General features: G+C 37.4%; 1 protein-coding gene across 6 annotated transcripts in view; it reads left to right on the top strand.

Annotated features, from left to right (window-relative positions):
• Window positions 1–13436, top strand: part of GRM1 (glutamate metabotropic receptor 1) — a 423752-nt gene that overhangs the window by 385934 nt on the left and 24382 nt on the right. For all 6 annotated transcript variants that reach the window (XM_076002883.1, XM_020287254.2, XM_076002885.1 and 3 more), the window contains exon 10: window positions 341–1271. In XM_076002883.1, coding sequence (XP_075858998.1) covers window positions 341–1271 — 931 coding nt within the window. The remainder of the gene's footprint in view (window positions 1–340; window positions 1272–13436) is intronic.

Raw genomic sequence — 13436 nt, 5'->3', positions numbered from 1 at the left:
TTTTGTTTTGTTTTATTTTGTTTTGTTTCTCTTTTCTTAAAGTGTAGAACTAAGGTCCATCCACAGAGTGTCATCCATTTATAATGTTAGTGCTGGAAGAAAGGATCATTTTTATAGGTTCAAGAATGTCCCATTAGGCTTGTGATGAGATTAGATTTGGGGAGAAGATTTACGATGGTGTATCTTTATTTGTGTGACAGTGAAGCATTTTCCGAAAGCATAAAAGAACATAAATCATGAATGATGCAAACATAGCTGTGTCTCTGGTAACTAGTAAGTACTGTTATTATTGGTCAGCAAAAACCTTGGATTTATGTTAAAACAATTTTTCTCATCACAGGCTGTGAGCCCATTCCCGTCCGCTATCTTGAGTGGAGCAACATAGAGTCCATCATAGCCATCGCCTTTTCTTGCCTGGGCATCCTTGTTACCTTGTTTGTCACTCTCATCTTTGTACTGTACCGGGACACTCCAGTGGTCAAATCCTCCAGTCGGGAGCTCTGCTACATCATCCTAGCTGGCATCTTCCTTGGTTATGTGTGCCCTTTCACTCTCATCGCCAAACCTACTACCACATCCTGCTACCTCCAGCACCTCCTGGTTGGTCTCTCCTCTGCCATGTGCTACTCTGCATTAGTGACCAAAACGAATCGCATCGCACGCATCCTGGCTGGCAGCAAGAAGAAGATCTGCACCCGGAAGCCCAGGTTCATGAGTGCCTGGGCCCAGGTGATCATTGCCTCCATTCTGATTAGTGTGCAGCTAACCCTGGTGATAACTCTGATCATCATGGAGCCCCCCATGCCCATTCTGTCCTACCCAAGTATCAAGGAAGTCTACCTTATCTGCAATACCAGCAACCTGGGTGTGGTGGCTCCTCTGGGCTACAATGGACTCCTCATCATGAGCTGTACCTACTATGCCTTCAAGACCCGCAATGTGCCCGCCAACTTCAATGAGGCCAAATATATCGCCTTCACCATGTACACCACCTGCATCATCTGGCTAGCTTTTGTGCCCATTTACTTTGGGAGCAACTACAAGATCATCACGACCTGCTTTGCAGTGAGCCTCAGTGTAACGGTGGCCCTGGGGTGCATGTTCACCCCCAAGATGTACATCATTATTGCCAAGCCTGAGAGGAATGTCCGCAGTGCCTTCACCACCTCTGACGTAGTCCGCATGCATGTTGGCGATGGCAAGCTGCCCTGCCGCTCCAACACTTTTCTCAACATTTTCCGAAGAAAGAAGCCAGGGGCAGGGAATGCCAAGTGAGTTATCTGACCTGGGTTTGTCTCTCTTCTATTTTCTCTCTCCATTCTCTCTCTTCTCTCTTCTCTCTTCTCTCTCTCCCTCTCCCTCCCCCTCCTTCCCTTTTTTCTCTCACTTTCTATCCCTACCTATTTTCTTCTATTTGTCTGAGTTGTTTTCTTCCATTTTCCCAATGTTTTCTCTTCCCTTTCTTAATCTTTTCTCTCTTTTTCCAATCGCACATTCTGTTTCAGTAGGAATGTAGAACTGAAGGTCCTCTTTGATTTCATTCCTCTGAAAGAACAAGGAGAATGAAATGACAAGCAGCTGAACATGTTCTCATTTTTGCCTAAAAGCTGAAGCTTCAGTTCTGCCTGTAACTTTTCCCTTTCTCCTGGGCCCTCCCTCTACAGAGAATCAGCATACCTCTGGTGTCTGGGTCAGAGAGGCAAGCACTAGTTCTAATTTCTAGTTTAGACATGGTGAGGATAGCTTCTGATTTATTTTCATCATTCTGGAACCACATTAGTATTAACCTGGGTAGAGGGGAAGGAAGCTTAGCATTTGGAGAAATTGCCCATTTCAAAATTTGATTACAGCTGAGCACCAAGTATGTCCTGAAAAAAGGTCCCTTAAGCAATTATTTTATCGTATCACTCTTATTTATTGACCTATACTGAATATTGTAATAAAGATAATCCATAATACTACACATGAATTGGGCCATCTCCACTGCAAGGTCATGATCAGAATAGCTTCTTAATCATAAAGTAGCAAAATATACATATTAAAATATATATATTACTATATATATTTATAGTAACATAAAATATATATAGTATAGTAAAATATATATTACTATATATAAAATATATATATTATATATATTAAAATATATATAGTAATAAAAAGAGACCAAATAAGGGTGATGAACCCCAAACTTGAGAGTTGGTATGAATGTCAAAGTCCAGGTGATTTCTGTTATGGTAATTCTTCTGGGTAATTCGTGTAATAAAACCTTTCCTATCATTTTCCTGCCTATCTTTTGAGAAAAAGCATATGTTAGAATTTGCATGGGTCATCTCTTTCTGAGATCCATGAAAACACATTTCATGTAACATTTTTAATTTTAAAAATGCACCAGTGCTTGGCATTCTAAGGGTAATTGAGTTTTCCAAAAACTAAGAAATATTTCCTATTAGCATTATTAATTTTTCTCTTTCAAACAATCTTCACAAAAGTGAAGAATTTTAATAGAAATAATTATAACATACAGATTGTTTTATAACTATTCTATCCACCTAAACCCATCAGCAAGGTAAGGGGGATGGATGTTATTTTCCTCCATTTTGTAGATGAGGAAACTAAGCTACTATGAACTTGTGTCACTTTTAAATGTAATTCCACTTAACCGTTCTTTGCCAAGGACTTAACTGGTATGAATTTTCTCATCTTAACACATGCCAAAAAATCTATATGTCTGAAATTTCTGTGTTTTGTATCTTTATTTGCCAAGCAGCAACCTGTGTATCTTTTACAGAAATCATATACTTTGAGGGACCAATGAGGAAGTCTGTGGAAAAACATATCTTTGAAATCCATAAAGTTATTATTAGTTCAAGTATAGACATCCCTGCATTTTTTCAACATTAGAATGAAGCCAATAACTTATTCCTACTTTTTGCTGTATCAATTTTAAGTTCTTTATGTTGATCATAACAGTTGCTCATTTTTTTTCCCTTGCCATTTTTTTTTTTTTTTTACTTTATTTTTGTATTCTAGGTAACCTCCCCTCAGTATGAGCCTCCTGGCAGGCAGTTATCAGCAAGCATGAAAACAAAACAGCAAGGTCCTGAAATGAGGTGGTGAGGGGGAATAGACAATTAGCCAGAGTCCAGATGCAAAATGGCATTGTAACAATTTTCATTAAGAGGGAAGGACTGAGAGGAAAAAAATGAAAAAGAAAGAAGACACTCTTTAAACTGGAATGTTTGCAGGGATTAAAAGATTCCCTTTATTGTATCAAATATGGTTTTCTGAGGGCTCCATCATGTGATCTACCATCATCAGCTCCATGTTTCTAAACTTCCTGCTGTTATTATGGTTCTTCACAAACTTTCATGTGATTTTTGGTTATGAGTCATTTCTCAAAGCTCTTCTTCTAACCATTAATGAAAAGGGAAAACCTATGTAATCAAGATAGCTCGTGTTGATACTCAGGAATGTGTATTTTTTTTTTTCAAGTTTTCCCAATGCTTCTGTGTACAGACAGATGTGGGCACCCGTCCAAGACACCCGGGACTAATGAATAGTATTCGGTACTTGCTGCTGGCATGAGATGGAGCTCTCTGGTGTCACATTAACGATGCTGAGCACTTCCCTAGCGGACAGACATTGCTGTAAGAAATCACCTTCCCAGACCTGGAACTGCTTTCTTTACACTTTGAGCATAGTCCTTTCACCATTATGAATTGAGAAATAAATTTCATGTGGAATCTTGCTTTTGAGAGAAAAGTTAGCTTGCTCTAAATTAACTGCATTGGTTGTGTAGGAAGTGCTGGTTTCATCAGTAACTTGTTGAACTATTAGCTGTAATTTATCAAGCATTACCAGATTAATATGATGATAAGGAATGTATTTCTCTTTAATAATTATAACATGCAGCTTTCTTAGTACACTTTGTAGCTTCTCCAAGATGCACCACACATATAAGATGACTCACGGATGTTTTAAACTTCTATGGAAAACAGTTACTTGTTACCCACTTTTCTCATTTCTTCTGCTATTGCTTCTACAAGGTGTCCCAAAAGTCGCCTTAAGGAAAAATTTTATAAAATTTTGTAATGAATATTTTGTAAATACAGGTACATTTAGCTACAATTTTCCATTTTCCCTATGTATGGTGGCTTTGGGGACAACCTGTATTGTAACTATCTATGAGAATGTAATTTCAAAATATAACAATAATCTCAGTGCCTACACTGTTATCTTTCTGTGTCACTTAAAGTTTTCCTAGTTTGTCTCCAAAGTTACAAAAACAATCTAATATTTTCTATGGTGGCAAAAATCTAGAAGAGTTTTGTCAACTGACACAAGGGGCTGAAAACTCTAAAGAACACATCATCCAATGAGTTTATGACTATTCAGGATGTGTAATTCCTACGTTTATGATACACTGAGGGTGTTTGGCATTCTGCATATGTAGCTATAAACACAGAACAGATGCTATGATGAAGAGCTTCCAACTGATCTCTCTGTCTGAGTATTGTTCTGAGTTGTAAGGCCAATGACATTCTCATAGACAGGCTGTTTCTGAGATACATGGGAAGGATGAGGTTGCATGTCTGTTTTTGCAAAGTTTACTTAAATTTTTTATTTTATGCACAGCCAAAGATATGCCAAACCAAAGATTTGAGTACTTGCTTTACATTTTCTGGAACATAATTTAGGAAGAGTTTAGTCAATAAATTGGGTGTTTAGGTTGAGTTATTTATACACAGAAGTCCTTTCAGGCAACCCTATCCTGAAGATCAACTGAAGTTGCCTTTGACACTTCTAACTTCTTTAGCTGTTATTTTAATGTACTTAATGAGAAAATATTCTAGCCTAAGATAATATAAACATATTAGAAAATTTATCTTTCTTGGCATTAGAGAAAACATACAGATCCATAGATGGTTATAAAAAACTAAATTATTTAGATTCAAGTTATTTATCACTTCCTTTTAAGGCAAAATGAGTTAACATAATTCAACTGAAAAATTAAAATACTATGCAAATGACGTACTTCTTTTAAAAAATTATATCAATAACTAAATGTCACAGTAACATTTCTAATTATTTTTTGGATAAATAACCTCAATGAGTGCCAAACAATCTGATGGTACATAGAGCTAAAATGTGACTATAAACTCTTATGACCTTTTGCATGAAATTGCAAAACTGAAAAGCAATTATAGCCCTCCAAAAGGCACCAGATTGATACAAAGAATTTTAAAACATAATTTTAAAACATAAATTCCTAAGAGAATAGAATATTATTATGCTCCTGTGATTGTTTCTTAAGCATTTGAATACATTTTTTACTTAGTGCAAGAGCTAAGTGAAATACTAAATCGAATGATGCTCTGTGGAAATTTTCCTTTTCTTTCTCTGCTAGAAACATATTTTGTCCAGCAGTAGAGCTAAATAAGCCTGTGGCATTAGTCATTATGCCATGGGTAAACATTTTGATATGTTTTTTCCTCTTTTGATTATGAAGGGAAATATGATAATGATCCAACAGATATCACAGTCAAATAGTGCTAACATGTTCTCCTCTTTTTTTTGATAAGGCCCTGATTTATTTTTTACAGCTCTGCTAATTTCTATTATGTTTAATTGACACATAATTGTACATATTTATGAGGTACAGTATGCTATTTCAATATCTGTATACTATGTGTAATGATCAAATCATGGTAATTAGCATATCTATCACCTCATTTATCATTTCTTAGTATAGAGACATTAAAAATTCTCTCCTCTAGCTATTTGAAAATATACAATAATTTATTGTTAACTATAGTCACCCCACAGTACTATAGCATAGTAAAACTAATTTGGAAGAATTTATTCAATATTCTGGCTCAGAAAATCTGTCATTTTGAAATTATTTTTTCCCTTAATCACACAGTACATGGCGTTAAAAGTTATTATAATCCTTCACTTGATTTGCTCATAAACACAGATTTTATTGAAGAATTTGTCATAGAATTTTATTACTTGGTAGTAATATTTATTGAGGCTCTATTGTCCATTCATTCATTTTTATAATCAATCATTGTTTCAACAGTAAGCTTGAAAGTAGTTAGGCACTTGATATATGGTGCTAGGTAATATTCAGGATAAAAAAAGATAAAAGAGGCAGATACTGGCTGTATCAATCCTGCAATATAGTAGAGGGAACACTCAAAAATATAACTAAATATACTATGGTAGCTACTATAATAGAAGACCAATATAACATTTTAAGTATCTAGGGAAGAAATAGATTAAGTCCAACTAATGAAGTAGTATCTGTGGAAGGATTGAAAAGATTTATCAGTAAAAGTGGTTTTTGAACTTGACCTTAAAGGATGCTTTCCAACAAGACAAATTGTGCTACCATGAGACCATTTCACATATAGAAAATAATACAAGTGAAAATTCAGAAATGTTAATGCACTTTGGGGCCACAGTATGGAATTTGGTGTGTATGAAGCACATAGAGAGGTGTAGTGGTGGGTAAATGTGCAAATGCAGAAGAAGGATAGAATATAGATAATGGTCAATGTTCTAATAGGAAGTTTAGATACTTTTCCTATAAATCACAAAATGCATTAAAGGTTTATGTGTAGCTTCATAATCATGGATAAGCTTTCCTTTATGGGAAAAGGTTGGCTATAGAAAGACTAGTTAATAGAGTGTCACAGTAATCCAAATGACAGGTTAAAAAGAAAAGCCTTAAACTGGAGCAATGGAGGGAAAGTTGATCCCAAGACATGCATATAAAAATGTTTTCTGAGCTTAATTTGTTATAACTATAATACCAGTTATATGAGGTGAAAGAAGTAATAAAAAATAGAATAGAACTCTCATGATTTGAGCCTGGGTGGTTGGAAAAATACAGCTACCACAAAAACAGATAAGGAATACAGGAGTGAGACATGGGAGATGTTGACTAGTTGGGTTTCAGACTTACCAATCGAAAATGCTATAAAGGCATCCAAATGATGGCATCCAAGAGATACTTAGTAATTTAAGTCTGGAGCTCAAGAGAAAGGTCTATGCTAGAGCTCTAGATTTGAAGATCAATTGTCAAAATACTTAAAGTGGCCAAGAGAGTGGTTATGATATGAAAAAAGAAGAAAATAGGAGGAAGAACATTAGGGGACAGTAACACTTAAGAGGGAAGGTAAAGAAGAAAAATCTGAAGGCAATAAACAAAATGTAATCAAAAAGAATGGGAGAAACAAGAGGGTGTCATATTATGGAAACCAAGGGGAAGACTGTCTTTATCTGCTCAGGCTGCCATAACAAAATGCCACAGGCTAAGCAACTTAAATAACAGAAATTTATTTTCTTGCAGTTCTGGAGATTGAGAGTCAGAGATCAGGATGCCACCATGGTTGGTTTCTGGCGAGGCCTGTCCCCTTGAGTTGCAGTCAGCCATCTTGTGTCTTGTGGCTGTGTGCCCACACAACCTCCTCATTATGTGAGCACACACACATACACACACACACAGAAGCGGGCCTTTGTGGTGGTTTTCTTATAAGGACATTAATCCCATCCTAGGAGCCTCAACCTTCTGACTTCATCTAAACCTAATTACCTAATAATAATTCAAAGGCTCCATCTCCAAATACAATCACATTTGGGGTTAGGGCTTTTACATATGAATTTTGAGGGGGGGGGGCACATACATTCAGTCCATAACAGACCATTTCAGTAAGATAGAACTTGGGATCAGGTTCTTGGAACCACCAAGGATAGAGATTTAACTTTGAAAAGTTTTAGAAATATGATCTGGATAGAAGTTATATTGCAATAATTGAGGAGTTTGGCATTAAAGAAAGTAAGAAATTTAGACAGTATTTAAGGAGGTTGAGGAAGAGGAAAGAATAATAGAGAAGAACTTTGAGCTTATTTGTAATATCTGAAAAAGGAGCCAACCGGGAAAGCAAAATTGAAGACGAAAGAGAGAGATCGTATGGTTTCCACTGAGAGGCCCGATCTAGAGCCGCGCCATTAGAATAGAGCCATCTGATATCAATTGACAAATGCCACAGTGAAGCACCAGCTCTGACAAAAGTATTGTGTGTGGGTGACACTGGTTCTCACTCAGCTGTGTGTGTAATGCTTGATATTAAAACAGGATGAAAGTATCAGAATGGAAACTTATACAGATTTTAATTAAAATTTGAAAATCAAACCCACACCACTGATTTTATCAAACCTCTAGATTTGTTAACATTGCTCATAAGATTGGAGAAGGGACAAATGAGGGAAATCCTAGAAAGTGAGGTGTGCTTTTCTAGAATTGCTGGTGGCCTGCAGGATTCTCAGCCTGTGAGGGGTTGTTTGTAGAAGAAGCATATTGTGTATTCAGAGCCAGTCTTAGTTGCAGATGAAGCAGCTACATCTGTTCCACTGAGATTGGAAAAGGCTAGAAATCCCTGGATCTTTCCCTAAAGGCCAGCCAGTGCCTGAGGAGGCCAGGGTGAGGATATTTCATCTGGGGTAAAGTCTTGTGCCGCCCCCAAAACCAGGCCAGCATGCATCTTTCACTCCTTGAAAGATGCAACCCTTTATCATCATCACTTAAAAGCATCACAGGCACAATTTAGAATGAACATGGCTTTGTGAGTGAGTGGTGTGTGGAGGAGGGTGTTGCTATGAGACCACCAGGAGAGGCCACATGCTCAAGTGCAGGGAAGGAGGTGAACAGCCTCAGGGTAGTGGGCATGCACACAACTTGTCCCCTGTCTGGTGCAGCAAATGTGCAGTCACCATCATTTCCTTGTTTTTTCCTCTTGCAGGTCACATATGCATTCTGCAAATAACACAGACATAACTACTTTTAATATTAATATTTTATGTCTTCAAGTTCTAAACTGAGACCATGGACACCAATTATATATGCTACAGCTTCAAAGAGAAGATAACTCCTTTTAAATATAAGTCACTTTTATATTTATTTCAAATTCAAATAAATTTGTATGAGCTGATTGTCACATATTTGAATTCTCAAACTTAATATTTTATTCTTGTATGTTAATAATGTGTAGTTTCCAGACTGAATTCAGAAATATTCTCATATGATTATCCATAATGCCCCAATGTAGGTACATTTATGACATCATTGAGCAAATAAAGAGACTGAGATTTGGAAAGCTCGAGGCCATTTTTTAAGAGGAAGAAATGTGGCTAAAATATTTATTTTCTAGATAAAATTATTTGTTTTATCACTCTAATAGATCCCTTTGTCTATTCCCTCAATAATGTATTCATTCATGCATGCATAAAATAAGACATGGAGCCTACCCCCAAGGAGTTCAGAGTTTATTGGTATAACACACTGTTAAAATAACACTGAGTACATGAAATGATAGGAAACAGTATAATGTTGTGATTATGTGAATGAGTAACTTCAGAGTCAGATGTTGTTTTAGTCATTTCGAGCTGCTATAAAAAATATCATAGACTGGGTGGCTTAAACAGCAGAAATTTATTTCTCACAGTTATGGAGGCTGGGAAGTTTGAGATTAGGGTGCCAGCATGGTACGGTTCTGGTGAGGGTCTTCCTGATCTGAAGATGGCCATCTTCTCATTGCATCCTCACATAATAGACAGCAGAGAGGAAACAAGCTCTCTCCTGAATTTTTATTGTAAATAATCCCATTCATGAGGGCTTCACTCTCATGACCTAATTACCCCCCAAAGCCCTATCTCTTAATACTAGCACATTGGTGTAAGACTTGAATATATGAATTTTTGGAGGACAGAAATATTGAGTTCACAGCGATGTCTACCGAATCATCTGTTTTCTTCCAAGCTAGTAGTCCTTGGGCAAATATCTTAACTTCTATGTATTTCAGTTATAAAAATGAAGTGACAATAGTATTTATCTCATAGAGTTGTTAGGATTTAAATGAGGACATTTATATTAAGAGTATAGCACAATGCCTAATACAGAGTGAACTCTCAATAACTGTTAGCTTGTGACATTAAAATTATGAAAATATGGGTGAATGTATGGAAGTTTATATACTAACATAAAAGTCATCATTATGCATTCAAGTAAAGAGAGTTCTGGAAATTAGGCATATCCGTTACCATCATGAGATCATTATATTCATGCTATGTAGAAGGGAGGGGCTGTATATCTGCTGAAAGTGATGCAAGTGTTACTCACTGTGATATGTGTGTCAAGAGGGGACACACTGCTTGACACGTGTTGGCAACCTGTCTTGTGCTTGGCCCCAGATGAAGAAAGATGAGGTCATTTGCATTCCATCTGTTATTTGTAATGTCCAGTGTAAAGTGTTATCTACTCAAAAGGGAAGTAGGCCACGTGAACATGTTTGTAAAGCTAGACCAAAAGCAAAAATACTGACAGTTTGCAGAATGAAAAACAAAAAAAAGAAGATAAAAGTACCAGTGGGTTTGGAAGCTTCAGATTATGAGAATAGAACCTATAGGATCATTAATTAGAACTTTTTGGCTGCAAATTATAGATGCCACAGTAATTTAACCTAAGGTAAAGGGGTGGGATATTTGGAATATCCAAATATATTCAATATTTTTGGATATATTCCTTATAAGGAATATAAGGAACAGTATCAGGTACCTCATACTACATAGAAGATCAGGCTCCTGAGTAGAAAGTGCTCTAAGACTTGTCTCCTACCTCTTGTTTCCTATCTATGTCTCTGCATGCCTTCTTCAACTTCTTCTCAGAGATCTTCCTTCTCCCTTTCTCAGGCACTCATGATTGGTCTAAGGATAACCATCCCAATGCTCCTGAGTTTACATGTTGTTATAGGTCCAGCTACCCAAAGAGACTGATGCAATTCCCTACTCCCATGTGGTTCTCCATAATCCAGAGAAAAACATTGTCCATGGAGAGGGGAGAAAACAACTCCTTAGCTCTGACACTCAGCATTTATTATGAAGATTCAAGGCATAGAGTCAACCAAATTTAAAAACTAGACCTTATCATTGCTACTTTTATTTAGATTTCAGGCTATAAAATGCTTCTCTGTTGCCTCAGGATGGAGAAAGAGAAGAAAATTTTGTTTTCCTTTGCTTTACTTTGTTGTATAAGAAAAATAGATCATGAAGACATTGTCTTCTGAATTAATTAAAATACATCATAAGTTATAGGACAACAATAAAATATTGTTCATGGTTAACATTAGTTAATAGTTTAAAAAAGAAAAGCAGAAAATATTTAATTAAGTTAACTAAAAAATGTGTCAATAATGTGATTTCATTCAAAGGGTTAAGTGAGACCTTCTATAACTGAAGACAACTTAATAATACCCTCTATGTAGATTATCTTCAAAATATATGAGGAATCGGCTGCTAACAAAATTAGGCCAAGTCCCTGGGTGATGCTGCTAAAAGTACCGAAAAACAACTGTTTAAAAGAAATCAATAACAGTTAAAAACTAATTTCCTTTCACTGATTTTCTGGTTATACACATATATGCTCAGTTATGCTCCTAGTAAATGCTGTGGGATTTAATATCATTTTCCACTTGACTGAACATTATACCACTTATATTATTTGGCTTAGATGAGTATGAGATGAGGAGTAGGAAAAGTGTTAACAAAGAATTTTATGTGATTAATCCTAACACTCTGAGAGACCAAGGCGGGCGGATTGTTTGAGCTCAGGAGTTCAAGACCAGCCTGAGTAAGAGCGAGACCCCATCTCTACCCAAAATAGAAAAAATTAGCCGGGCATGGTGGTGCATGCCTGTAGTCCCAGCTACTCAGGAGGCTGACGCAAAAGGATCGCTTGAACCCAGGAGTTTGAGGTTGCTGTGAGCTAGGCTGATGCCACGGCACTCTAGCCAGGGCAACAGAGTGAGATTCTGTCTCAAAAAAAAAAAAAATGAATTTTACATGATCAAAGTACAATAAAAAAAAATTGTGCTAATAGAGTCAGGGTAGAGATGAGAGAGGAGAAGGGACACCACCAGCCAGCTCTGCCACCATAGCTGTTGGTTCCATCAGTGTCTTATTGACAAAAGACATTTAAGTAAAGTTTTCACAATTCCGTCCTTCACTTAAAACAATATACTACTATTTCACAAACTGTGGACAATTTATTGATGAAGAAAACAGTATGGTCTATGATTGCACAGGGCTTAGCATGCTGGCGTGGTGGAATCCTAGCTAGAAACCTGGCAGGGACAATGTGGCAGGGTAAAGTTCTGTGACATGGGAGGGAGAGAATGTTCAGGAGGCATAAAGACCTTGGAATCAGGGAAGGTCTAAGAAGAGCTATGGACAATGGTTCCCACTGCTCTGATGGTTACAATTATAGGGTAAGTTTCAAGTCCTATGGCACACCTTTAAGATCCACAAGAGAAGCAGTGTTAAAGCATTCATTCAATAAATGACTTTCAATGAGTGCCAGGCACTGGGACAAATGCAGAGAATACAATGATGAACAAAACAGACACGGCTCCTGCCTTTGTGGAAATTGAAATCTAGCCAGGAGTCCAGACACTGAATGAGTAATGACAAACGTGGTAAGTACTTCTAAGGAGAAGACCAGGTGCTGCAGGAGTGTTATTAGAAGTCCCTACCCAGTCCAAGGATACTGGAAATGTTTCCAGGAAGTGTTGCTTAGCTGAGACTTATGAAGAAGGAGAAGGAGTTACCCAGGAAAAGAAGAGGGCTAGGGGCATAGTGCAGTCAGGGGTTGGAATGTAAAAGTTCTGAGCAGGAGAAAACACTGATGGCTGGAGGAAATGAGGCAAGTCTAGGATGCTTGCAGCAGGGAAAGCAAGAAGGAAAGCAACATCAGATGGATGGGCCTGCTGGGGCATAGCTGGAGGCCTTTTGAGCTTGGGCCTTATGTCCTAGATAATGCAAAGTCACTCAGGTCACAAAGCAGGGTGCACTGTGGTCCGTGGGACATGTGTTTCAGAACTACTGCTCTACCCTCGGTATGGAGCGTGCAGGAGAGCAAGATGAGAGGCTCTGGGCTACAGGAGGAGGCTGTTGGCAGGGTCCAGGGAGGAGATTACCCTGGCCTGACCTAGGGCTTTGAAAATTGGGTATGAAGGTAAAAACAAAAGTAAAAGTAAGATTGCTCACAAAATTCAATTTTAAGATCCACACAGAGTGAACAGAGATACACCTTCGCCTCAGGATCGAGGGTCTCCAAGATCTATGAAAGTTGAACTATAACCAGAAGAAATCTATGAACATCCTAAAACATGACTGATCTGTAAGAGGGGAAGACTGATCAGATGTGAAAGCAGAAAAAAGTAGCCACAAAAAAAAAAAAAAAAAACATTAGAAATGGCCAGGGACCTCTCTTAGGTAGAGGTGGGTAAGGGGCTGCTGACCCATGGACTTATTGAAAACTTAAATTAAAATGACAAGACAATCCCTAGGTCTAAAATGATGAAACAAACTGTAAT

Source organism: Microcebus murinus, chromosome 5 (assembly GCF_040939455.1).
Source record: "Microcebus murinus isolate Inina chromosome 5, M.murinus_Inina_mat1.0, whole genome shotgun sequence".
NCBI classification, from domain to species: Eukaryota; Metazoa; Chordata; class Mammalia; order Primates; family Cheirogaleidae; genus Microcebus; species Microcebus murinus.
The sequence above is the reverse complement of the archived record's forward strand: the minus strand, read 5'-3'. Positions and strand labels throughout refer to the sequence as shown.